Genomic DNA, 23,730 nt, shown 5'->3' with positions numbered 1-23,730 from the left:
CAGCGCCGCGCAGGCTGGCGCTGTGCTGGCACTGTCCGCCAGTCGCGGCTCCGCTGCCGGCGTATGAGGTGCGCGCCGCTCCCGCCTGCCGCCGCGATCGTTCGTGTTGGTGCTCACGCTCACTGACTTTTGATATTTGACTCAGTTGGTGCTCACGCTCACTGACTGAGATTATACAACACTCACTCGCTGAGATGATTGTTACAACATTCACTCGCTAGGATGATTGTTATAACACTCACTGTGATGATTGTTACAACACTCACTCACTGAGATGATTGTTACAACACTCACTCACTGAGATGATTGTTACAACACTCACTCACTGAGATGATTGTTACAACACTCACTGTGATGATTGTTGAGATGATCTCACTGATGACTCACTGAGATGATTGTTACAACACTCACTGTGATGATTTTTACAACACTCACTGTGATGATTGTTGAGATGATCTCACTGATGACTCACTGAGATGATTGTTACAACATTCACTGAGATGATTGTTACAACACTCACTGAGATGATTGTTACAACACTCACTGAGATGATTGTTACAACACTCACTCACTGAGATGATTGTTACAACACTCACTNCGCTCACTGACTGAATATTGTACCTACACTCGCTGACTGAATATTGTACTCACGCTCACTGACTGAATATTGTACTCGCGCTCACTGACTGAATATTGTACCTACACTCGCTGACTGAATATTGTACTCACGCTCACTGACTGAATATTGTACTCACTCTCACTGACTAAACATCGTATTCACGCTCACTGAACAGTGTCTCTGCTCGTGGACACTTCGCTCACTGCTCGGCAGTAGCCATGCCTAAGTTGAGCAGTGTTTGCTCAGCCGACTTGCCTGCTCATCTGTTTTGTAATGGCCGTTATCAAATGGTGGCCGTGGTGTGATGTTATTAATAACGTAAATTTCCGTGGTGCAGGGTGCGGTAATATTGTTGGTGTACAGATGGTGATAGTGCAAGACACGTTTCACGTAATTAATAGTGCACCTGTAGGGCTGTACAGTGAAGTGCAATGCAGGTATAGTGACGTGTAGTTCACCTGTGCTGGATTACAGTGAATCTTATTGTACGTGAAGTGTAGAGCGGCAGAAATGAAGTGAAGTCTTACGTGAATACTTGAACTTCTTCTCCAGCACCACCATAATGCCGGTCTCTTATACACATCTAGATGTGTATAAGAGACAGGGCTAGCATGCTTCCTTGGCAATGGTAAGCTTTCGAGTTCCGACTACTCTTAATCCAGTTGACGCGTTGATTTATAGAAATTAAAACCTTAAGCATATGAACAGGAGCAGCTTAAATAACATGCTCGTGTCGACATGCCCAAAGTTGAAAATTTCAACCGCAGCCAAAATCTTGATCTTGAACACACAAATGCGTAGTCACGATGAATGTCGCCTGCCGACGAGAACTTGAGACTGTCTCTTATACACATCTAGATGTGTATAAGAGACAGGGCAGAGACTGCGCCATGTGGCGGGCAGAGACTGCGCCATGTGGTGGCAGAGACTGCGCCATGTGGCGGGCAGAGACTGCGCCATGTGGCAGGCTCTGGCTGAGGTGTGCAACACGAATGCTAATTCGTCCCGAGCACTAGCCTCACGTCACACCTTGCCCAACATCTCACGTCACGCCTCACACCCAATATCTTACGTCACGAGTGTGTAACGCTATATTCAATGTTATCTCCCACTCTGAACCTCCCGCTCTGAACCTTCCACTCTGAACCTCTGAACCTCCCGCTCTTGATCTTTCTAAGCAAATATAAGGGATTATTCATTGAGTCTCTTCTATTTGAGTTTATTTCATCTCTGAACATTCTATATAATTTCTTCATTAACTTCGTACGTCAACATCAACGCGCGTGTGCTTAAAGCTACGCATTGCCTTGCGACATGACCGTATTGTGGGGCGTTATGCTTGGCTGCCTTCAAGCTGCAAACTTGGAAAATTCTTTCAACTCCACCTATTGATCTTAGTTATCATTTTCTATTTCGGAATTTTGTCTTCCCCATACATGTCGGAATTGTGAATGGAATTGTCTAATTTATTTTGTGGAGAGACGACTTGTGCTAATTATTGTGTGTGAAAATTTGCCACAAATTTTGGCAATTATTTTATTCTTGGATTGCTGCAAGTTGTTCTTCATCGCTCCCCGTTGTCACAGCCACGCACGCGGCACCACACGCTTGCCATATCCAGCCTCATCTCATCGCTGCAGCCATCAGAACAGCTGCACAATATGCAGCTGTCAACAGCTCAGTGTGTGCCTACGCTGATACTGCTGCAAGAAACGTACATTTTCTGCCCTGCACTGCCAGCACATGATGCTACATGTCGCAGGACAACATTCCTCAGAAAATATCAATTATGCAGACTTGACTCGACCCCTTGACGTCTATTTTCAAGTCCGCGACTTGTATAGAATCGCGGACTATCTCCCTGTACAAAAAACTGAAGGATATAATCCCTTATTCCTGCATTACATTACATTTATTAAACCCTTGTTCCTGCATCCTGGGATGTGAGGGGGAGTGGCTGCTGAGCAGCAGTAGGGGATGTGAGGGGGAGTGGCTGCTGAGCAGCAGTAGGGGATGTTTGCTCATTGTGACTGCGTTCACCTCATCCACTTCTTGCCGTTGAAGCTCATGCACTTTTTTCTCTCACTTTCTCTGCACTTCTGTAGCGTCCTCGGCAGGACTTCCGTCATGTTTTTGTCACGTCTCACGATCATATCCTCACGTCTGACTCAGACATTGCATTCCGTCTGTCAGTTGTATTCATGCCGGGGCCAATATTCTGTTTCTAGTTGAAGATAATGAAATTCAGCTTGTGCTGCAGTCTATGTTTCTTATGATTTTCCATTGTGTTTCGAATTTATTAATATTTTTTACAAATGTAACACCTCTGAAGCGCGAGGAAGAGGCTTGCTCCCGATTTTTCAGACGCCCTGACAGCTGAGTGTCCGTGCCACTATACGTACATGAAGTGAGGTCTTTTTAGCGCATTTTCTCATTTATGGAAAAAATGCACTATTGTGCTCGCCATGTCCGTCTGTCTGTCTGTCCGTCTGTCCGTGACCTCAAGTTTTCGTCGACGAGAAAATGCGCTCTCTGTCACTCACTGTAGTGAGTAGTACCTACTGAGTTATATTTTTGTATTAAACTCTTCGGTCACACCAATAAAATTTATTGTATTGTTGTGTTGATATAATGTTTGCACGTGATCAAACCTCATTTTCTCAGTACGAATAAAGACCTAAAACTTGGGTTGTAGATAAAAATTAAACTAGCTCATCGGTCCTAAATCGCGTTCTGTATTCATAGGCCTTCAATATCTTCCCAAGTGCAATTATGTGTTGATTAATAAGTTATTAATATAAAAATTAATTTTATCGTTTATGTTAATATATCGGTACTACAATTTAACTATAGTATATTTTAGTGATTGTAACACATGTAGGGATAACTAATACATGTGCTGTGTGTGCAGAGCTGTCACGGGCGCAGCGTCGGCTGAGCAACAGCCTGAGCGTGTTCAAGTTCGAGTGCATCGGCAGCAGTCAGACCGACGATGAGATCGTCATCGGCTCGTCCCTCAAGGAGTTCGCCAAGATCGTCGACATGGTCGAGGATGAACGAGAGAGAATTGTAAATATCGCAGCAAAATATTTGGTTACTATTGAAACATTTTTGAGCGGGAGACGCATTTGATGTGTGGGGCAGTACAAGTAACTTGAGGTGTGCGTGCATGTCGCGCGTGTGTGTACGTAAATGTCGTTGTGCGTAGATGTCGTGTGCGTAAATGTCCTGTGCGTAAATGGCGTGTGGGTAGATGTCTGCGTAGATGTCGTATGGTGGGTAAATGTCGTGTGCGTAAATGTCGTGGGCGTAGATGTCGTGTGCGTAAATGTCGTGTGCGTAAATGTCATGTGCGTAAATGTCGTGTGCGTAAATGTCGTGTGCGTAAATGTCGTGGGCGTAGATGTCGTGTGCGTAGATGTCGTCTGGGTAGATGTCGTGTGCGTAGATGTCGTCTGGGTAGATGTCGTGTGCGTAGATGTCGTCTGTCAACGATCGCAAGTCTTGCCCGCTGGTTGTGGAATTACTGCCCGATACTCGCCAACGATCGCAAGTCTTGCCCGCTGGTTGTGGAATTACTGCCCAATACTCGCCAACGATCGCACGTCTTGACCGTTAGCGGCTGGAGTACTGCCCAATTACCACCAACAAGTGCATGTCAGGATATTGTTCCTTCGCAGCTCAGGTGGTGAATGATATGAGAAATTCAAATGCCCAAAGGGCGCGCAGGAAGGCCGCTGCCTTCACGGGATTGTCTCAAAGCGTGGAATGCTTTGGGACAAAACGTGGACAGGAGAAAGCATCCATTCTCAAAGCTCGCGCTCTAAGCGTGCGTGATGTCAGGACCAAGCGGCGTTGATGCAGCGCTGAGCTGAGCAGAAGACTCACTGAGTTGACTTTGCTGAGTATAAGACTCACTGAGCTGAGACAGTGCTGATCAGAAGACCTGCTGAGTTGAGACAGCAAGGCTTACTCTGATGCAGCGCAAGGTGGTTGGCAGCGTGGACCCTGTTGATCTTGGCGTTTCTAGCGATGTGGGTGGAAAATCATTGCTGTGGATATGTGGTCCTTGCTGAGGGTATGTGGTCCTTGCTGTGGGTATGTGTCCTCGCTGTGGTAGTACCGTATGTGACCTTACCTTATAACCTTATGATGAATTCGGGACTTCCTAGTCCCCGGTCACGCTGATGCGCCGCCTTCGTCGTCCTCCGTCTCCGAGTCGTCATCGGATGTAACGTTGGACGTGTTCCGTCTATTTGCCCTCCTTTGGGCCACCTGATGCAAGATGCTGCTGCTTGTCACTTGCTGATGGTAGTTTCCCATTACTGGACAATCCGGGATCTTTCTCAACCACTTGTCCAGTTGTTTCTTGAATATTGCAAGGGTGAACTCCCCTCCTCTCAGCGCTTTTGGCAAGGCATTAAAGAGCCTCGGTCCTACCACGGACAGTGATCCCTCACGGAGAATCTGTACTCTGGCCGCGGCTCTCGGTTATTAAATGGGGAAACCTCGCACAGTCTCCCTCTCCTTTCATTGTAACGTGTTACTATTCTGGAGGTTTCACTCTCAAAGTTAGGAGCCAGTCCGGTTATCATCTTCCAAGTGTACAGTATGATATACGGTACCTTTCTCTTCTCCTCTCCAGTGAGTACAGTTCCAGGTGTTTCAGCCTTCCCCAGTATAGGGGGAGTGGCTGCTGAGCAGCAGTAGGGGGTGTGAGGGGGAGTGGCTGCTGAGCAGCAGTAGGGGTGTGAGGGGAAATACTTGCTGAGCTGCTGCCCTACACCGCAGCTGATGACCGCCTCTGCCTATTGATCGTCCGCCTTCTCCTGCTTCCCTCACTCTCCCTTTCTCTCTCTTCCCCTTCTTTCCCCTCTCTCCATCCCCTCTCCCTACCACCCCATCTCCCTCTCCCCGTGTTCGACGTCTCACTGATGAGCTTGCTTTCGTCACACGATACTCTTCCCTCGTCGATGTCGCGGATATTGTATAGAAAGCATGGATGTCCTTCATACTTTTTCCGGGGCATCGAAAATACCGAAGACGCGCGCGCTGCACGATGCAATTTCCTGGTGCATCTACGCTATAGCGAAGGATTGCCATTTGCTGCAACATCTCAATGATGTTAACGATCTGGTTAAAATAATTCGCCTTCCCAGAACACTTATTGCTTCACTGAAGTGTCGCATTCACTAAGAAAAAATGCATGCGAGTTCCTGGAACAAACTTTTCATATGAAGGCTTTATGTTTTCTTATACGCTTACCATGTACGGTTCACGCACGCATACATACGATTCATGTACGCATTTTGAAGATAGATTATCGACTAAAATTATTATTCTCCATACCGTCTGACATGCTCAATGTAGGAAATCATTCGAATGACCTAATATTGCGAAGTGCTCCTCAATCTTTCAAGTGTATTACCTTCAAAAATATTCATAGATGCTTTCTTTGTTTTGGCCCTTGCGCATTCATTGCTCGAAATTGTTTGGTTCTTCTGGCAATGCAAGCTTTATTGCAATCGACCCTCTTACCGAAGAAAAGACCTTCTTCAAACGTTATTGTCGAATCTTTTTATCAAAAATAATATACGCGCTACTGGTGGAACTTGGAACTTCCTATACGCAATCGTATCGGAAATTGGTATTGATCTCCATACGAGATGCCGAACACGACCGACCTCGTCTGGTGCACGCGCAGCATAGCACATTATGCATGGCCAGCAAACCCTGAGCGCCTGTTTGATCTCAATGAATTTTATTCATTCTTATTGTCTTTCCGGTATATCTAGTTTGGCTGTTCTAAGTGAGTTAATTTGACCCACATTTGTGCAGGCTGACGCCAGCGTGGAGATGGAGCAGCGGTTCTTCGCTCAAGCGTCCCTGGAGTACGTCTTCTTGCTGCAGGAAGTGCAGGAGCGGAAAAAATTCGAATTTGTAGAAACTGTGAGTATTTGAATCCGAGATAAACTTACCGGTCATTTCTGCTTATCATTTAAGTCGAAATAGATGTAAATTTAGACAAAAATTCAACAAAAGATGGAACAAGCGGAAAGAGCCGTGTTAAATTCGCATTGCTTAAAGTGGTCACCTCTTCATTTATAACTGAGAATAGATTGTTCGAATTCTTGATTTGAAATTTACACAAAAATTTAACTAAGTAGTATGTGTGTTAGTGTCTTCTGGATAATATGCAGTCCTCGTAATTTCTAATGACCGTACGTTGTTTTGCTGTGCAGTTGTTAAGTTACATGTACAGCTGGCTGACGTTCTACCATCAAGGACACGAAGTTTTCAATGACTGCAACCCTTACCTCAAGGACCTGCAAGTGCGCCTACAGCGGGTCAGTGCTCAGAGCGTCTTGTATGTAACAAGCGTGCTCTCTGTAACAAGCGTGCTCTCTGTAACACGGTGCTCTCTGTAACATGGTGCTCTCTGTAACATGCGTGCTCTCTGTAACAAGACTTGCGTGTTCTTTGTAACATTATAACAATCTTCTAACGGCCAACACTGTCAATGATGTTCACATCTTAACTATGGTACTATTTAATCACTATAACTTCACTCAAACATGTTTTGCTCCTAAATTATATAAGAATAATGATTTCTTGCTTAATTATTTGTAAATTCGAAGCGTTAGGCCGCAGTGACTGGTAGCAGGATAACGGCGTGAGGTTCTCAGTTCGATTTTATTTTATATCATGCACGATTATATGAGCAACTTGTTTGAGCACCAAGCAGGCGAGATTTCTTATCAAATTCTGGCTGAACGCAATCATCGATTAATCTCTTTGTTAATCTCTTCGAACAGTTTTAGTTGACATCATTCATTTCTACCGGCAGACACGGGAGAATTTCATGTCGACGCGCCAGGAAGCCGTGCAGCTCAAGAACAAGATGCTCGAGGTGAGACAAAACATGTCACATGAAGAGAAATATTGAAGCAGAGTTGCGTGTTGCTTTCACATTGAGGAGCCAGTTCTTCTTGTGTTTATAGCTAAATCAAATATCCATACGATTAATCACTGTTCACTGGTAGACGTTGACTAAAAGCATATCGCCGCTCTTATTAATTTGCTTCATTAATAAGTATTATGCCACGTGACGAACTTCTAATGCGACTTTTTTTTCAGAAAAATTCCGATCCTGGAAGCATGGACAAAATGTACACACGACAAGGATATCTTTTTCTCATGGAGAAAAGTAAGTTTGTCTTCCTAACAGTTCATGGGTATGAAATAATTAATGAGGAAGCTGCTCAAGATATCCATGACCATTTAAAACTATGGCAATGCGGACTCGGATGTAACAATACGAACAGTTCTCTCGTGATCTGACATCGTTAACAAATAGAAACTAGAGCGTTTTCTTGCTTCCACAGAGGCATTCGGCACGACGTGGACCAAGCATTACTGCCAGTACCAGAAGAAGAGTCGCATATTCACAATGATTCCATACAATCAAGTACAACAGAAAATCGTGAGTTAACTCCCCGAACTGCTGCTCGTGCCATTGAGCCGTTGCTGTGGTCTCATTCATCCCACTCCCCTCGTACAATCTTAGGCTGTGGACTCACCTTCATCCTTCTCATCCTCCTTCTGGACTCCATCTCATCCTCCTTCTGGACTCCTTCTTTTCATCCTGCTCCCTCCTGGTCAGGTGCGTTGCATCGTTTTCGTTTCTCTCCTTACCTTCATTTATTGCATCCTGCAACTTACCTCAAACTTGTGTTTGAAGATGACAACATGCAAGATCCTACACGACTGCTCCGATCTGTGCACCTCCGCACTGTAGCCATGCATTTCTAGTGTTGCTCTGCGTCAAGCTTCTACACTTTTTCTGGTCAGAACCTTATCACAGAATGCCGCCGCCACAAAAATACTTCTTCATTTTTTTTATTTTTTGCACTCTTTACGCTTGGATCAGGACTTCTTACGCTTGTATCAAGTCGTTTAGACCCTTATCACAGGTAGGATATTCTTAAACCACTTGCCACTACCGGCAAAAATACCAGTTCTATTGATCAGAGGTAGATGTTTATCTTTTGTACATTTGTTTCTGCCCTATCTTTTGGAAATCGCTTGCTGCACATTGCACAGCTCTCACTCCACGCTATAAAGCACAGTTGCTCTTAACTCTATAGAGCACTAGCCGCTGTTGGCTCCTACAGCTCAGCATTACGGCGAGGTCTTCTTTCCTGGATGCTGCCTGCCCTTATTACTTGACGACAAATGTTATTCTCTCTTAGAGATTCCATTAAGTGCCTGCACTTATTTTTCCTTCATTCACCTTTTTTCATCCACTACGTTAGCTTCTTGTCTCGGGAGCGTTTGTGAAAAGTTCAGTTTTCGGGCGGAGCGTTTTTGTAGAGCATTGCAATCACGGAACCATTGCACTGCTGGAGTATAACAACGATCAGTCTTTACATTATCTATAATGGGTTACTTCACGTGACCAGTAATGTGTAGCAGTACAAATGCACTCTTGAATCAGTTTTGGTGCTTCAAGAGTAAAGTGCAATTCCCCATACTTGTTTGGGAACCATATGCATGTACCTGTCATATTTCATGACGATATCACTGCTTGAACAGTGAGGGTGATAGACCGTAAAATGAAGACCACATAATGCCGGTAATGTCGTTGTTCATGTTAAAGGAGCCATGCTGTGGTTAATGTGGCTGTCCTCATTAAAGACGCCGTGTTGTTAATGTGGTTGTTCTCATTAAAGACGCCGTGTTGTTAATGGGACTGTTCTCATTAAAGACGTCGTGCTGTTGTTAATGTCGCTGCACACATTAAAGACCCCCATGCTATTGCTAATGTCGTTGTTCTCATTAAAGACGTCTACGGAGACGCTGATGCTGAAGTCGTGCGTGCGGCGCATGTCTGAGAGCATAGACAAGCGCTTCTGCTTCGACCTCACAGCGCAGGACCGCGAGAAGCTCGGCGTCGTGTACACGCTGCAGGCGCTCTGTGAGGAGGACCTCAAGCTCTGGATGGACGCTATGGACGGCAAGGAACCTGTCAGTGTCTTGCTACTTAACTCTGTACAACTCGCAGTAATATAGGCTTAAGTTGTAATTACTTTCATTGAGAAGTCACTCAATATTGTTGTTACTCTTTTTTCAGTTATTCATCACTGTATATTCCTGTCATAAATACTTAGATTCAGACTAATTGTTTTGTAGTCATGGTTGCCTTCGAACCTTAAGATATACACTGGAAATTAATGACTTAATTCCGACGCGTTGACGCAGCACTACTCTGTACTCAGCAACGTTTTTTAGTCGAGGCCTTTGGGCATTGGGCTGTGCAGGCCTCGTCGCCACAGACCCTAACGCCCCATGTTGTGCAGCAGACCCTAACGCCCCATGCTGTGCAGGTCTCATCACCGCTGTACGCACAGCCCCGCGTAGGGCAGGATCAGACCGAGCTCGACGCGTACGGCTTGGCGTTCATCAGCCGCGCCATCGCCGCGCTCGAGGCCAGAGGTGCGCTCCCGTCTACTACTGATTTGCTTTCTGAAGCTTTCCTGAAAAAATGCTTTTCTGAAGCAAAACTATTTCTGAAGCTTTCCTATTTAAAAATACTTTATATTTGCTCGCTGTAGCACTTTATTGGAATTTACTGTGCATTTACCAATTTATACCGAAATACCGATACTGTGCATACGATGCCTTATACCGATACTGTGCATACCGAATTTTTACCGACTCGCAAGATCGTCCACTGATGTGACCTTGCCTTATGATCAAACCTGCTGGGAACTTCATTTGATTTCGTTCATTTCTTAATATTTAGTAATGATATATTCAAGTTAAGTGGATAATGTTTAGTTCAACGCCATCTTATTGACTGAATTAGTTTCCGATACAAATCAACGAACTATCACTGGTAGTAGCTTCACTCTCTAATTTGTTTAATTCTGCACCACCTCAACGCCCCAAAATTCATTCTATAGATTTGGTTTAGTTCCCCATGCTGTGCAGCAGACACTAACGCCCCATGCTGTGCAGCAGACCCTAACGCCCCATGCTGTGCAGCAGATACTAACGCCCCTTGCTGTGCAGGTCTCATCCCCGCTGTACGCACAGCCGCGCGTAGGACAGGATCAGACCGAGCTCGACGCGTACGGCTTGGCGTTCATCAGCCGCGCCATCGCAGCGCTTGAGGCCAGAGGTGCGCTCCTGTCAACTACTGAATTGTTTCAGCACAACTCGTTCTCTGCAGCATTCATATTTAAAAATACATTATATTTGCTTGATTTAGCACTCTATTTGAATTTACTTGGCCGTGTTTCCAAACCAAATTTTTACCGACTTGCAGCATTGTCCACTGATGTGACCTTGCCTTATGATCAAACCTGCTGTGAACTTCATTTGATTTCGTTCATTTCTTAATATTTAGCAATGATATTTTGAAGTTAAATGGACAATGTTTAGTTCAAAGCTCGCAGATATGAACGAACTATCAGTTGAAGTAATTTCACTTTCTAATTTGTTGAATTCTGGACCCCCTCAACGCCTCAAAATTCATTCTGTAGATTTGGTTCAGATCCTACAGAAAATTCATCAATTTAAGATAGTCGTTGACAACAGTAGTGGGAAGTCTCAAGGCTCATTCATGGTTGCCATGCGCATGTATGGTTGCCATGCGTATGTATGGTTGCCATGCGCATGTATGGTTGTCATGCGTATGTATGGTTGACGTGCGCATGTACGGTTGCCATGCGCAGGGAAAGGTTGCCATGCGCATGTATGATTCACTTACATTCCACTCCTCAGGACTGGAGGACCACGGCCTCTACCGCCTCGTCGGCGTCTCCAGCAAGGTCTCCAAGCTGCTGGCTCAAGGGCTGGACCCTCAGCGGTGCACCAAGCTCTGTCTCGACGACCCTGCCGAGTGGGAGACTAAAACCATCACGTCTGCTGTCAAACAATATTTCCGTAACCTTCCTGAACCTCTCATGACCTACGCACTCCACAACGATTTTATTACGGCCGCAAGTAAGAGCTCACTTCAACTCAGCTCATTGAATTTCTTTTGTAGTCTTCATTACCAGGGAATGAATTGTAAATTTTCCTACTCCTAGTTATAACTCCTACTTAACAAACGCCATCTTTATTTAGTAGGCGTATGTCTTCTTTATTTTTCATTATACTACACCATCTGTTATGAAGTTATGGAAAGATCGAATGTGGCAGAGATATTGCTAAATAAATGAAAAAAGAAATGCATAATGACAAATTTTAATAATGCGATAAGACAGTCTTGTGTGAATTTTACGATTAAATTGGTTATTAGCAAACCCAAGAAGTCCGACATTTATTATGGCCTTTACAGAGACTGTGCGTCTGGCGTCTCGGGTGGCAGCCATACAAGAGCTCGTACAGAGACTGCCTAATGACAACAGAGTTGTTCTAGAGAAACTCCTCCATCATCTCTGCCAGTGAGTCCATGCATATTATATTTCTATTCTATTTATATTCACTCTTTGCAACTTGTTTGAATTTTGTATTGGTAAAACTACAAGGCTCTGGCATCTCACTTCCTGAAACATTTTCTAATAGGTTAGTGATAGTTTCTTGTTTAATGCGGTACTTATCGGATTACACTAACTCAGTGAACACAAAAACTCATTCAATGCCTGTTGCTGAAGCCATGGATGCTTCAACTTTATTCTAGACTTTATATTTTTCTAGACCTTTTATTTTTTGAGCATCTGTCCCGTAAAAGAATTAATGTTTCAAGCCGTACCATAGCTATATATTATGACTATGTAACCCTGCACTCGTGCCTTCGTGCAGAGTGGCGCGCAAGAGCGACAAGAACCTGATGACGGTGAGCAACCTGGGCGTGTGCTTCGGGCCGACGCTGCTGCGGCCTGAGGAGGAGACCGTCGCCGCCATCATGGACATCAAGTTCTGCAACATCGTCGTCGAGATTCTTATCGAACATTACGATAAGGTGATGCATTCTCTCACACTGAAATCCTCTTGTTTTACTCTATATTGTATTCAAGTTTACGCATGAAGAAAGATCGTTTCTAAAATTACTTTACAGTGCAAGACACTGTGTACCTCATTGATCTGTGCGAGGCAGAAGTTTTTAGTCTTCCCCTGTACTAACTCATTACTCCCAAATAATTAGTTTGTATTCGTGTTATTCTGTTTTTCCCGCTGCTGATCTCTTCTTTAAACTTGCGAATGCATCGTGCGTTGTCGGCCTAACCCGAGTTATCCACTCAGATTTTCGGCGGCGGGACTGGCAACGAAGTCGCGTCGTGGGAGACCTCGCGCCTGCACGACTCCCGCAGCCACTCCACCTCTCCTAAGAGCTCCCTTCATTCAACACGAGCGAGCCTCAGAGCGTGCACTTCGGTGGTGCAGCGACCGCCTCTCCTTCTCCCTCAGCTGCTCTGCTGCGTTCTGAAGGCAGCTCCAACCTGAAGGTGAGATCGATCTCGCGTTAACATGTACCATCTGTCATTGTTCCTAACACCATTAGGTATACATCCAATAAATCTTAGGTTATAATTAAATTTTCGAACCAGAATGCGTTTCTCAAATCACTTTCGGAAAAGGTTCTCTCAAGATTCACCTTTTCACTAACCACAAATCAGTTATTCACGACAGTTGAGTGCAAATGTGATTACAATTCAAAACATGAAGCATACAATTTATGTAAGGCCATTCGGTACACTCACCTCACGACGCCACTGTCCATTTGATCCATTAGTACCATTATTTAGCGTCAACTCATTTTCTTGCATCATCGCTTGGCAGCCTCTTGTAGTTTCCTCTCACTCATCGCATATAGATATATCTCTCTTCACAATTTGAGCTAAATCACCAACACATATTCGTACCGAACTAAATTCTTAAAGGCAATAGGGTTTTAATCTTGCTAAAATTCTAAATTGTTCATTATGCTTGAATTTCCTCTCTATTAAGAGAACTTGTTCCTAGAGGCGCAGTAAGCTGATGTCAAATCTTATTATTCATCTTTCAAGGCAACTAAAATTGTTACTTCGCTAAGGTGTATATGATTTTAGTTGTATTAAGTTTACTTTTGTTGTATCTTTGCAGCAGCAGCCGCAGCAATATTCCCAAGTTTATTCGAATTTATCGATGCCTCCGTGGAGCCACAGCGCCTCGAATACGAGCCTAAATTCTGGTGAGCCGCTCTATCGCCGTCCATTTGTATACAAATTTATTTTCTAATGCCAAGGAAAATTTCGCAGTCTTTCATTGATGCAATGGTTAGATGTTTAGAGTCATACTATGTGTTCTTCGTCTTGTTCAACTAATACGTTTAGTTATCATACTGTGCAAAATCGTACTGTGTATTCTATGTCTTAATTAAATAGTAGCTAACTTGTCTCAAATGTGAGCAGCAGGTGGAGGTGGTCACTCCGTGTCGAGTCAACCCGGACAGCTGCGGGACCTGTCCAGTGGAGGATACGACAGCAGTTCTGCGCCTCGCCATCATCGCACTTACCGCCCTCATGCTTCCTCCTCCAACGCCGCTACTACAAGTAATGCTGCCACCACTGCCACAACAAATGCTGCCACCGCCGCCACAATTACTGCTGCCACCGCCGCCACAGCACTCAATGCTGCCACCAACACAATAAATCTCGCTGGCGCAGAGCTCGAGCTCCCAAGTGCCCCTGCCACGGCCTCGTCGCCGCGGCACGTCGCACGGGCCGCGCTGCTCCAAGACGTCCCCGCGCCAGCAGGCGACGTTTGCTCGCCGTCTGTGCGCTGTAACGTGGCCGCCGCCATCGCCACCATGGCAGGCGCTCCGTTTTCTATGATAAATCCCCTCATTGGTGCGTGACAAGCCCACCCTGCCCACTCTGCTCTCTAGTTCCGGCAAGGCGTCCGGCATTCAGATTTGTTGCAACAGTTTGCCTTCTCTCTTCTTGCTGCATTTAAATAATATTTGTTTTGGGTCCTTGTCGTGCAGCAATGTAGTTGCCATTTAATTTATTCCACCGGAATTACAGTGAATTGATCAAAATATTCGATATGCTAATTAATCTGCAAATTTGAACTTTCCTTATTGTTCATATTTGTACATAAAAAATACAAACAAAACTCATGCCAATACTTCTAATAAGTAATGTTCCAAATGAACGGCATGGTGTTGATATAAAAATAACAATAATTAGCGATGAGAAGATATACTTGCTTGTTCTGCGGACGCCTTGCCTTAACTCTAGACAGCTCCGTCATTACGTCCATAGAAGTTACCTGCGTTTGGCTGCATTGCTGCTTCCTTCCGCACGTCAGCTCAGCTGCTTCGCGTGCGCTGCCTTGACTGCGCTGCCTCGAATTTCATTCACTTTTGTCAACACCAAATTCAATTGCACTGCTCTCTAAATTTTTTATTTGCATCTTAGCGTCTGCATTGCTTGGCATTTTTTTATTTGCGCTGCATAGCAAGATCTTTCATAAAAGTTTAATTTCTACTGCCTTATGAGACGATAAATTGCACCAACAATTTTTTGCACGTATACTTAAAAATTCGCAATTGACGCCGCTTACTGAATACCCAATAACTACGTCCTACGACACTTACGCTGCTCACTGAATGTCGTAGCCGTACGACCAATTGCACTGCACCGCTTCGCTAATACCGAAGAGTTTTACATGCCTCGGGCACGACAGATGGAGACGCTAGCAACGACGTAACTTATAAAGTCTCGCAACCACGTTCTGCTCTGAACACCATCACATTCTTGACACAAGACTATCACTGACAATCTTCATTTGTCTTTTTATCACTCATATCATAATTTTGCCAGCGTAAAGGCTTCATTCGTGCCGCCCTAGCGGGCCCACCTCTTACGTACAAGTTCTTTCCTTTGACTCAAACTGTTAATAAGTCGTTCATTGTTGAATAGGCGTTCATTGTTAAATAGGCGTTCATTGTTAAATAGGCGTTCATTTGGTAACTTGGTTTTTATTATTGAGTAGGCGGTTTATTCAAAATGGGTTGTCATTGTCAAGCGACGTTCATTGTAAATTGGGCGTTCATTGTTGAATGGGTGTCTTGTTAAATGGTAGCACTCTTTAAAGTGTCCTTATCCATGGCCGAGTGGAGAAAAAGGCGAAGTGACAAGGCAACGCTTCTTGTACGGCGAATCTTATTGACATGTAATGAACCTCCTGTGACGGACTGCTATGAAGATGGAGGTGGCCAGCCGACGGTAGATGAAGAGCTGTTAAAAACACTGCGCAGGTCAACTGGCGCCATCTTGCAACGTCATTCGAAGGCTCAATTTTATGGGCTCGGGAGAACTAAGGCTTCATCTCATCGCCGTAATCCTGTCAATACCACGTGTGTCTGACGGGGCAAAGACGCGGACTTATGCTCATCGTATCGGACGAATAAAGGAAATGTGGACGCCACTCAATGCAAACAAAAGCCAACAGAGACACTGAACACCTGCGCCGAAATGGGTCAGGCTGCGCGACTGAGGCCACCGATGAGGCTTGATGATAAACAATGTTTCGGAAGCGCTGGAAAACCTCTTTCTATTAAGATTCCTTCTGCAACTTTAAAATAATACAAGGGTTTTCTAATCGCATATCCACATCCACAATACTTGTACAATCGGTATATTGCGACGATTTAACATTTGAAACTTTGATTCGTACATTTTAGTTCAATGTTGGCATTCACCGTGCCCTGGTCTCGCTTATGGCCTCGCATATTGAGTGCAGAGGCTCTACACTGCTCTTGGACTGTTAATCCCGAGCAGTGCCACATTCATTAGTTTATTATGAATTCTGTAAAGATTAAATCAATTTTAATTGCATAACAATTAAACGAATTAAATTTCAGAGTAGACTGACTGGCCAATTAGTTTATTTTATAATAATACTGACGGAATGATTATGTTGATTTCTTCGTGGACGCTTTTCGCTGTCATGGCGGAGGCCTGCTGAATTTCCTGCAACTTTTGCTCCTGTTTGCTAGCCTCTGTCAGAAGCAATCCTAAAAATTTAGTAACAACTGTCTCGGTTGCCTGATTTATGTTTTTATTTTGTTACGGCATTTCTCAATAAGCCTATAAATAGTTAATCTAAACTATTATTTCGATTATCGTGAATATCATTCACTTAAAGAGGCTTTCCGGGCTGCGATGCCCTTAGAGCGCTTCGCTGCTGCGCACGTTTCTCCTGCAACGCAATTCACGCCAACAAAAAGTGGCTTGTGTGTCATATTGCTATTTACTCTCCCTTACATACCTAACATGATCTCCTGAAGCAATCAATTGACATTTATAATGAGAGGATTCATCGCGATACTTTCATGCAAGTGCTATCGATATTCTAGTCTCTTGAAGCATTGAGTATAAAAGATGATGTTAGATTCAATTATTTTTAATTTTATTTAACAACAGCAAATAAATATAAAAAAATTATGTATTTCCTTTGATGGTGCGCAAAATACTGATTGATTTGCCTGCCGTCCGCCCAGGAGGTGACCGCAACGATGGTGCGGTGAGCACGAGTAGTTCAAGCGAGTCGCTGTGCTCGCGCTCCTCCAGAGAACAAACAACCAGCACCTCCCTCCACCATCACCATCCTTCTCACCACCCTCCTCCTCCTGCACCACACCTACATCACCATCATCACCCCCAGCAGAAAGGTCCTCCTCTCTACCAACAACCCAAAGCTCAGCAGTTGGGCGGGGGTGGCGGCTCGTCTCCACCGCTGCCACGTGAGATGCGATTTGTAGGAAATATAGTTCGTTAGAAATGATGTTCTGGAAAAACTCTGTATTAATTCTTTTTCTTTTATCTGTGCTGGCACAATATGATAAGGTTTCACTACCTGATGTTAAATGGATTTAATCTATTAAATGATAAAATCTTCATATCATCTACTTTCCTGCGCACTTCACCTCGGATTCTTCAGCATTTGGCTGACTGTTGAAGACAAACTTGTTCAGGTTTATTACTTAGTTACTTATTTTGTGCATTGTTTAGTTGCTGATTTTGTACATTAAATAGTTACCTATTTTGTGTATTAGTTTTGGCCTAACGAATGCACGCCATGTTGCAGGACCGCGTCTCGGGACGGCGTATCCTCCAACCTTCCGCCAGCACATGGAGACGTGAGTAACATCATTGCTACTACTGCGTGCCAATTGTTCATACCGAGAATTTAATAGTTCCGCTGGGAAATTTATTCAGTCTTTGATAACTCAATTAGGGTCAAACCGCCTCGCTCGCTTTAGACTAAACGTGGGCTCTCATGTTGCATGTTTCAAGTTGGATTCGGTAAATGATAATGTAATAATGTAATTTTGATGATAATGTAAGAACGCTGCTAAAGTAATTGATGTACGTTTAATGTTGATATGTAATCCAGTATTTGATGAAACACTTGTAGGTCCTCGCACTTGCTCTTCCTATTTCCCCTTTTGTTCAGTCCTGCTAACAAATATCCTGCCATATCCTTATTATGAACCATCCATCCTACCATCCTTATTATGAACCATCCCTCCTACCATCCTTATTATGAACCATCATCCCTCCTGCCATCTTTATTTCCATCTGACACCAGCTTCTCGATTGTATTGTCTCATGCTATACTATGCGTCCATTCATCACATTCTCTACAGCGGTTGTGTTCAAAAATAAACGATTCACTAGAATTTATCAAGTGTGCATACATATTTTATCATCCATTCATTGTAAAGATACCATCATTTGTTCTTAATCTTGCTGATTTAAACTCACCATTCATGGTTTCTGTGCCTTTTCTTGCTGCTTTTAAAGGCTCTGCAAAAGGCAATCGTTGGAACAACTATACTCATCCATGTGAGTTAATGGAACTAATTAGGCAAGCTTTATTTTTTGAAGCTTGTATCGTTGCATTCCTTTCTAAATTTATTTCTTTTTTCGACTTGGATTAGAATTTGTCACAATTATAAATATGTTGGGCGAGCGGTCCCTGATAAATGACGGACATCGCCTGGCCGAACTTCAAATCCCACTAATGCTCCGTCGGTGGCTGGACACCTCAACATACGAGACTATCATTGGGACAACTATCAATTCATCGTTGGGACATTTCATCATTATAACAATTGATCGTTGGGACATTTCATCATTATAACAATTGATCGTTGGGACATTTCATCATTATAACAATTGATCATTGGGACATTTCATCATTAGAGCTTCATCATTGGGACATTTTTATTGTTATAGCCGTTCGCCATAATATTTCTTCATGGCATAAAGTACATTTTTACAGGTTAGGGCAGATTAGGTTAAATTGATAAAGGATGAAATGTCACCAATGATGAGGTGGCAGGGGACCGGCTCCGTCACAGGCTGATAATAACTCGACCCTCACCGTCTTGGGTGACGGTCGAATCATTATGCTGATGTAGGGACGTTTTTTTTCCCCTTAAATCCACCATTATGTTTGACCTGTTCTCTAACTTAAATCACTATAATTTTACTGAATATTGCTTTGTGTTAGCTATCGAACCGGGCCTAAAACAATCCCATTCATATGGAGGTATAAAGTTATTGTGAAATTGCGACCAAGCCTCGCGATTACAACAGCACAACTCTACTCGTGTGCCTCTGGTAGTAGTTATTCAGATGAGGATCATGCGGTGCTGCATGAGAACGAGGCAAGAGACGAGCCGGCCTCTCTGACCGAACGGCCAGAAATAGTAGCGACCTCTGACGAAGTATTTAATGACTCTCAGTAACACAGTGGTGAAAATTCTCTCGAATTGAAACCAGATATATATTCCGGTTGGAAAGTCTCTATCAAGTATCCGGTTGAGGAGTAAATGTGCCCACGATGTCGTTGATTCCTTTTTTATTGATTATTTAGAAAGTGCGAAACTCTGCGCTTAGACAATGAGGGTTTGTACTGTAGGCGCATGCGTTGGCCGGCATGGCTTTAGTTTAGTGACATGAGAGAATAACTTCTAACGTCGTTGCTGCTATCATTTATGATATCTTCATTTACTGATCCAATTCACCATTGTTATTATTCTTTGAATTACTATAGTTATTTATGAGCATTTATGGCTGTCATGCTATTTGTTTTTTTAATTAGTTATTTAAGTTCATCGTTCACCATTAGTTTATGTTGCGTGTTCCTCTTAGAACTCTGACTGCCTGGCATCTCTCCTCCTACAACTGATCCTAGTTCCTTCGCGCGCTTCCTTTAAACCTTCTCACGTCTAGAACTTCCAACAGAAAACACCCGCTGCTCTTAGATTAGCGCAACTTGATGAAACTATAACGGTAGTTAACTAATAACACTTTGCTCGGCAGCATTTCATAGTCGCAATAGAACCTTACGGCTAAGTGTTGAAATTCATGGTAATTTGAAGCGGTCGCCGGCAATGCTAAGCATCTGATCTTCTGCCAGGAACTCGCTGAGTGCAGGAGGCGGCCTGGCGTCCCAGAGTTTACTGTCCTCTCTTCCTGCGGCCATGAACAACAACAACAACAACCATGTCGCTTCCTCGACCGTTGCCAAGGCGACCAATGGCACGTCTCCAGCGCTCAGCAGGTACCCTGCCTAAAATTGCCTATTCATATTTTGTCATTGTTTCTCCTCTAATGAAATATCAAAATAATATTTACTACAGAAATTTTATACACATATTTCAACAAAAATATAATGAGTTGATAACCCTATGGAATCTAGATACTTGTTTTCTTGAGGCATTTTAACGATGTCGATAAATTAGAATGAGAAGCTGTTCGTACGACAACGTATAACAATAATGATCACGCAAGACAAAGATGCTATCGAGTCATATTGTTGCCAATTCATTCGTTACTTTATTTCTTTGGGAGATACAAAGTTGCCATTCCTGCAATACAAATGACTTAATTTCACGCTTATCTGAGAACTTTATCCAACTCTAGGACAAAGTGACTCTGCATAAAGCTTTAAGAACCCTCACGAATTGCGTAATTATGCTTGGGGAAATAAAAGTGTGCTCAAAGAAAGAGTTGCATGCCGGAAAAATGCTCCATAGATCACTTCGGGCTGAAAATCTTATTCCAAATTACGGACGCAGAATCGCAGACTGATGCCTGATTTTGCAAACAAGAATTGAACTAATGTCCTACAAAATACCTTATCATATAGCTATGTATAATGTTGTTAATGGAATTGAGTTTGTTATATTTGCGCGCAATTTCCGTCAAAGTCTGCGTGTCTTTATAAGAAACAATTGAGTCTTCACTTGAGTCATCACTTCTTAGGCTGACATCTGTGCTGTTGCAGGGTGGTGCGGACGCTGTACGCGTGCGTCGGGGAAAATGATTCTGAACTTTCCTTCGATGCCAACGTCTACCTCACCAATGGTCAGTGGCTATTTCTTGCTGCTCGCTTTCAACTTGACTCGATGTTTCTACGCACACCCGTATCTTGTTCCTATTGTTTATTTGAAATTATTACTAGTGATATACTTCGTTCATAAACTGGAGAAGTACAGAAAACTACAGTCATTTTTAGGTATAGTTTTTTACAGACTTCTTTCTAATTTATGAGGCTTGTGACGGAAAATTGAATTGGAGAAAAATTCAAAATCTTTGTTATCATTTTTTTGAATGTGTTAAATCGTCATACATAAAAATGTGTTTTTATTTCTAATGTGAACAATTGTTCGTAAATTTTACAGTGCACTCTTCACGAGAGCCCGGTTGGCTGGAAGGAAGCTTGGATGGCCGCACGGGACTCGTGCCGGAGAATTACGTCGAGTTTGTGGACGAGAAGAATCTGCCCTCGCATCTTAGACAAAGTCCTGTGGCATCACTGACTAAAACTGACGTGTAGTTTTGTTCTCTTTTTTGTTCTCGATAGCTAATCATTCCTGCACTTCTTTGTGCTTATGAGTTGTACATTCGTTAAGTCTGAGGCTACGCATCAGTCACGTGTAAGATTATATCATTACTGAAGTAAGTGAGTTGTCTTGCATTGTTGAAACGATGGTTAGAAATCAAAACTAATTCAGTCCAGACAACGGCTTGTTGACTTGGATTCTGCAGGACGCGCCCTGAGAACCCTGCGCTGCTCTTGCCCCTACTGGCAAGACGCACACGGAAATGAGGGCTCATTTCCTTCAATATCTTAGAGGGCATGCAAGATAGTGCGAATGCACTTTTTATTAACACGTTTTTCTTAGCTTAGCTTCGCGTTTGTTTGTTTGTTTGTTTGTTTGTTTAGTTGTTTGTTGTTAACATTGACAACGAAAATTAGCCCACTTCTGATTGTTCTAGAGATCTGAAATTCGGCATGCAGGCTACTTTCGCCTAACAATTTCAGATACAATCATAAAAACTAGTAATTAGAGACCTAAATTAATTTAATTGAGTAAAGTATATATATAGTATATATATAGTATGACGTGCGGGCGCTCACGTTATAGACGAGCAGGCGCTAACGCTGCGTATCATCGATACGTACGTCGTCATACTTAATCAAGTCTTAATCGTTTTTCTTGTGGACTAAAAAATAGAAAATAAAATACTTAAAAAAAAACTTTTTAAAAAAACACGTTTTTCTTGTGGACTAAAAAGTAGAAAATAAATTATGGTTCGCCCCAAAAAAACGTGGGTCGGGTTGTACGTTCACCATCAAATTTCCAAAATTTAAGTGTTGTGTGCTTTTCGCTTTAATCATAAATCTGCCCGACACACGTTTTTTTGGGGCGAACCATAATTTATTTTCTACTTTTTAGTCCACAAGAAAAACGTGTTTTTTTAAAAAGTTTTTTTTTAAGTATTTTATTTATATTGTAAATTTATACTTCCATTCTAATATCTTCCTTTTGCCTACAGTATTGCCATATGTGAGAGCCCCCCGTTAAAAATTAAGCTTTTGTTTTAGAAGCATTTTCCTTGATTTTGTCTGTATCAGCCATCCCATAAACCGACTCCGCGATACTGGGTTCTCAGTGCGCGTCTTAAGGTGGACGCTAGGGCGGCGCAGGGTTCTTAGTGCTTGTCTTGCCACCGGCGCAAGGGCAGAGCAGAGTTCTCAGGGCGCGTCTTGCCAATAAGCGCTAAGGCGGCGCAGGGTTTTTGCGTCTTGCTGGTAGGCGCAAAGATCGCGCAGGGTTCTCAGTGCGCACTGACTTTGCTTTTGGTAACCCGCGGCTCCGATGCGCGTCCACGCGCCAATCATTTCGCTTGCAGTCCCCTACTTATATTCCATGAATTTTTATACAGAGTGAATTTTTGGAGTGATTTATTTTCGTAGACATTGAACATTGTGTAAATATGTTAATACGGTGTAGAGACCTGAAATTATTTAATTTAATACTGCCAGATGGGACTCGATTACGCGTCGAATATGATTGTTGTTGTCTTGTTGCTTCTGTTATTGTTTTCCCTCTTCTTGCAAGTAACGAGATTTGAGTGGTAAAATGTGGGCCCGTGAACTACCAATATTTTATATGTAATGCGTCGTTATATTTAGGAGCTACATGTTAAGATTTATTTACTGTGCATTGTTTGGGAGACATCGCCGTGTTCTCCCGGAAGGTGTATTGTGCATCACATGGCACTAATATCATCGCTAGAGTACAGGTACACTTGACATGCCACCTCCTCCGTACAGGTGATGATTGTAATGTGTACGCAATGCGAATGTTACTTGCAGTTTTGTTTTTATTTTAGAACAACCTTGTCGCTGTCGACTTGCCTTAACATGCGCGCGCCGGCTGCCTAGGATCGCTCATCACCGCTCATATTCGTTGCAACCAACAGAGGGTGTGATTTAAGAAGCTGAAAGGCAGTGTTTCTCGTAATTGTATTTCGGTTCAGCTTTATGATGATGGCATGCTTCTTGTTACCTGATTCTTATGGTGTAAGTGATCAGCGAATTTAATGCCATTGAAATTCCATTTGAAACCAAAAGTTTATTCAGCAAAATCAGCCTTTCTTGGTTGATATATTGTTGCCAATGGTTAAGATTTGAACATAATCTTAAGTTTTCATAGTTGCTGTGATGGACATTCCGTTTTTTACGTTCAGTCCATCATGTACTCAATTAAGACATTGATTATCTTTTTAATGGCATTCCAGTTAGCTATC

The 23,730-nt window shown here is 43.1% G+C and overlaps 1 protein-coding gene across 1 annotated transcript; it reads left to right on the top strand.

The window, feature by feature from the left end:
* The first annotated feature begins 1,532 nt into the window (after positions 1-1,532).
* Positions 1,533-21,844, top strand: LOC108681069 (rho GTPase-activating protein 26). The gene is given in 23 exon segments (XM_047885424.1): positions 1,533-1,698; positions 3,531-3,688; positions 6,458-6,568; positions 6,862-6,966; positions 7,467-7,529; positions 7,757-7,826; positions 8,005-8,102; positions 9,464-9,646; positions 10,006-10,114; positions 11,408-11,629; positions 11,967-12,072; positions 12,431-12,590; positions 12,872-12,948; positions 12,950-12,958; positions 12,960-13,074; positions 13,712-13,799; positions 14,020-14,457; positions 17,118-17,360; positions 17,705-17,756; positions 18,424-18,465; positions 20,048-20,191; positions 20,918-20,997; positions 21,315-21,844. Coding segments are annotated over 23 exon segments (2,994 nt in total). The 3' UTR covers positions 21,470-21,844.
* The last annotated feature ends 1,886 nt before the right edge of the window (positions 21,845-23,730 follow it).

Source organism: Hyalella azteca, unplaced genomic scaffold (genome assembly GCF_000764305.2).
Source record: "Hyalella azteca isolate HAZT.00-mixed unplaced genomic scaffold, Hazt_2.0.2 contig17868, whole genome shotgun sequence".
NCBI classification, from domain to species: Eukaryota; Metazoa; Arthropoda; class Malacostraca; order Amphipoda; family Hyalellidae; genus Hyalella; species Hyalella azteca.
The sequence above is the reverse complement of the archived record's forward strand: the minus strand, read 5'-3'. Positions and strand labels throughout refer to the sequence as shown.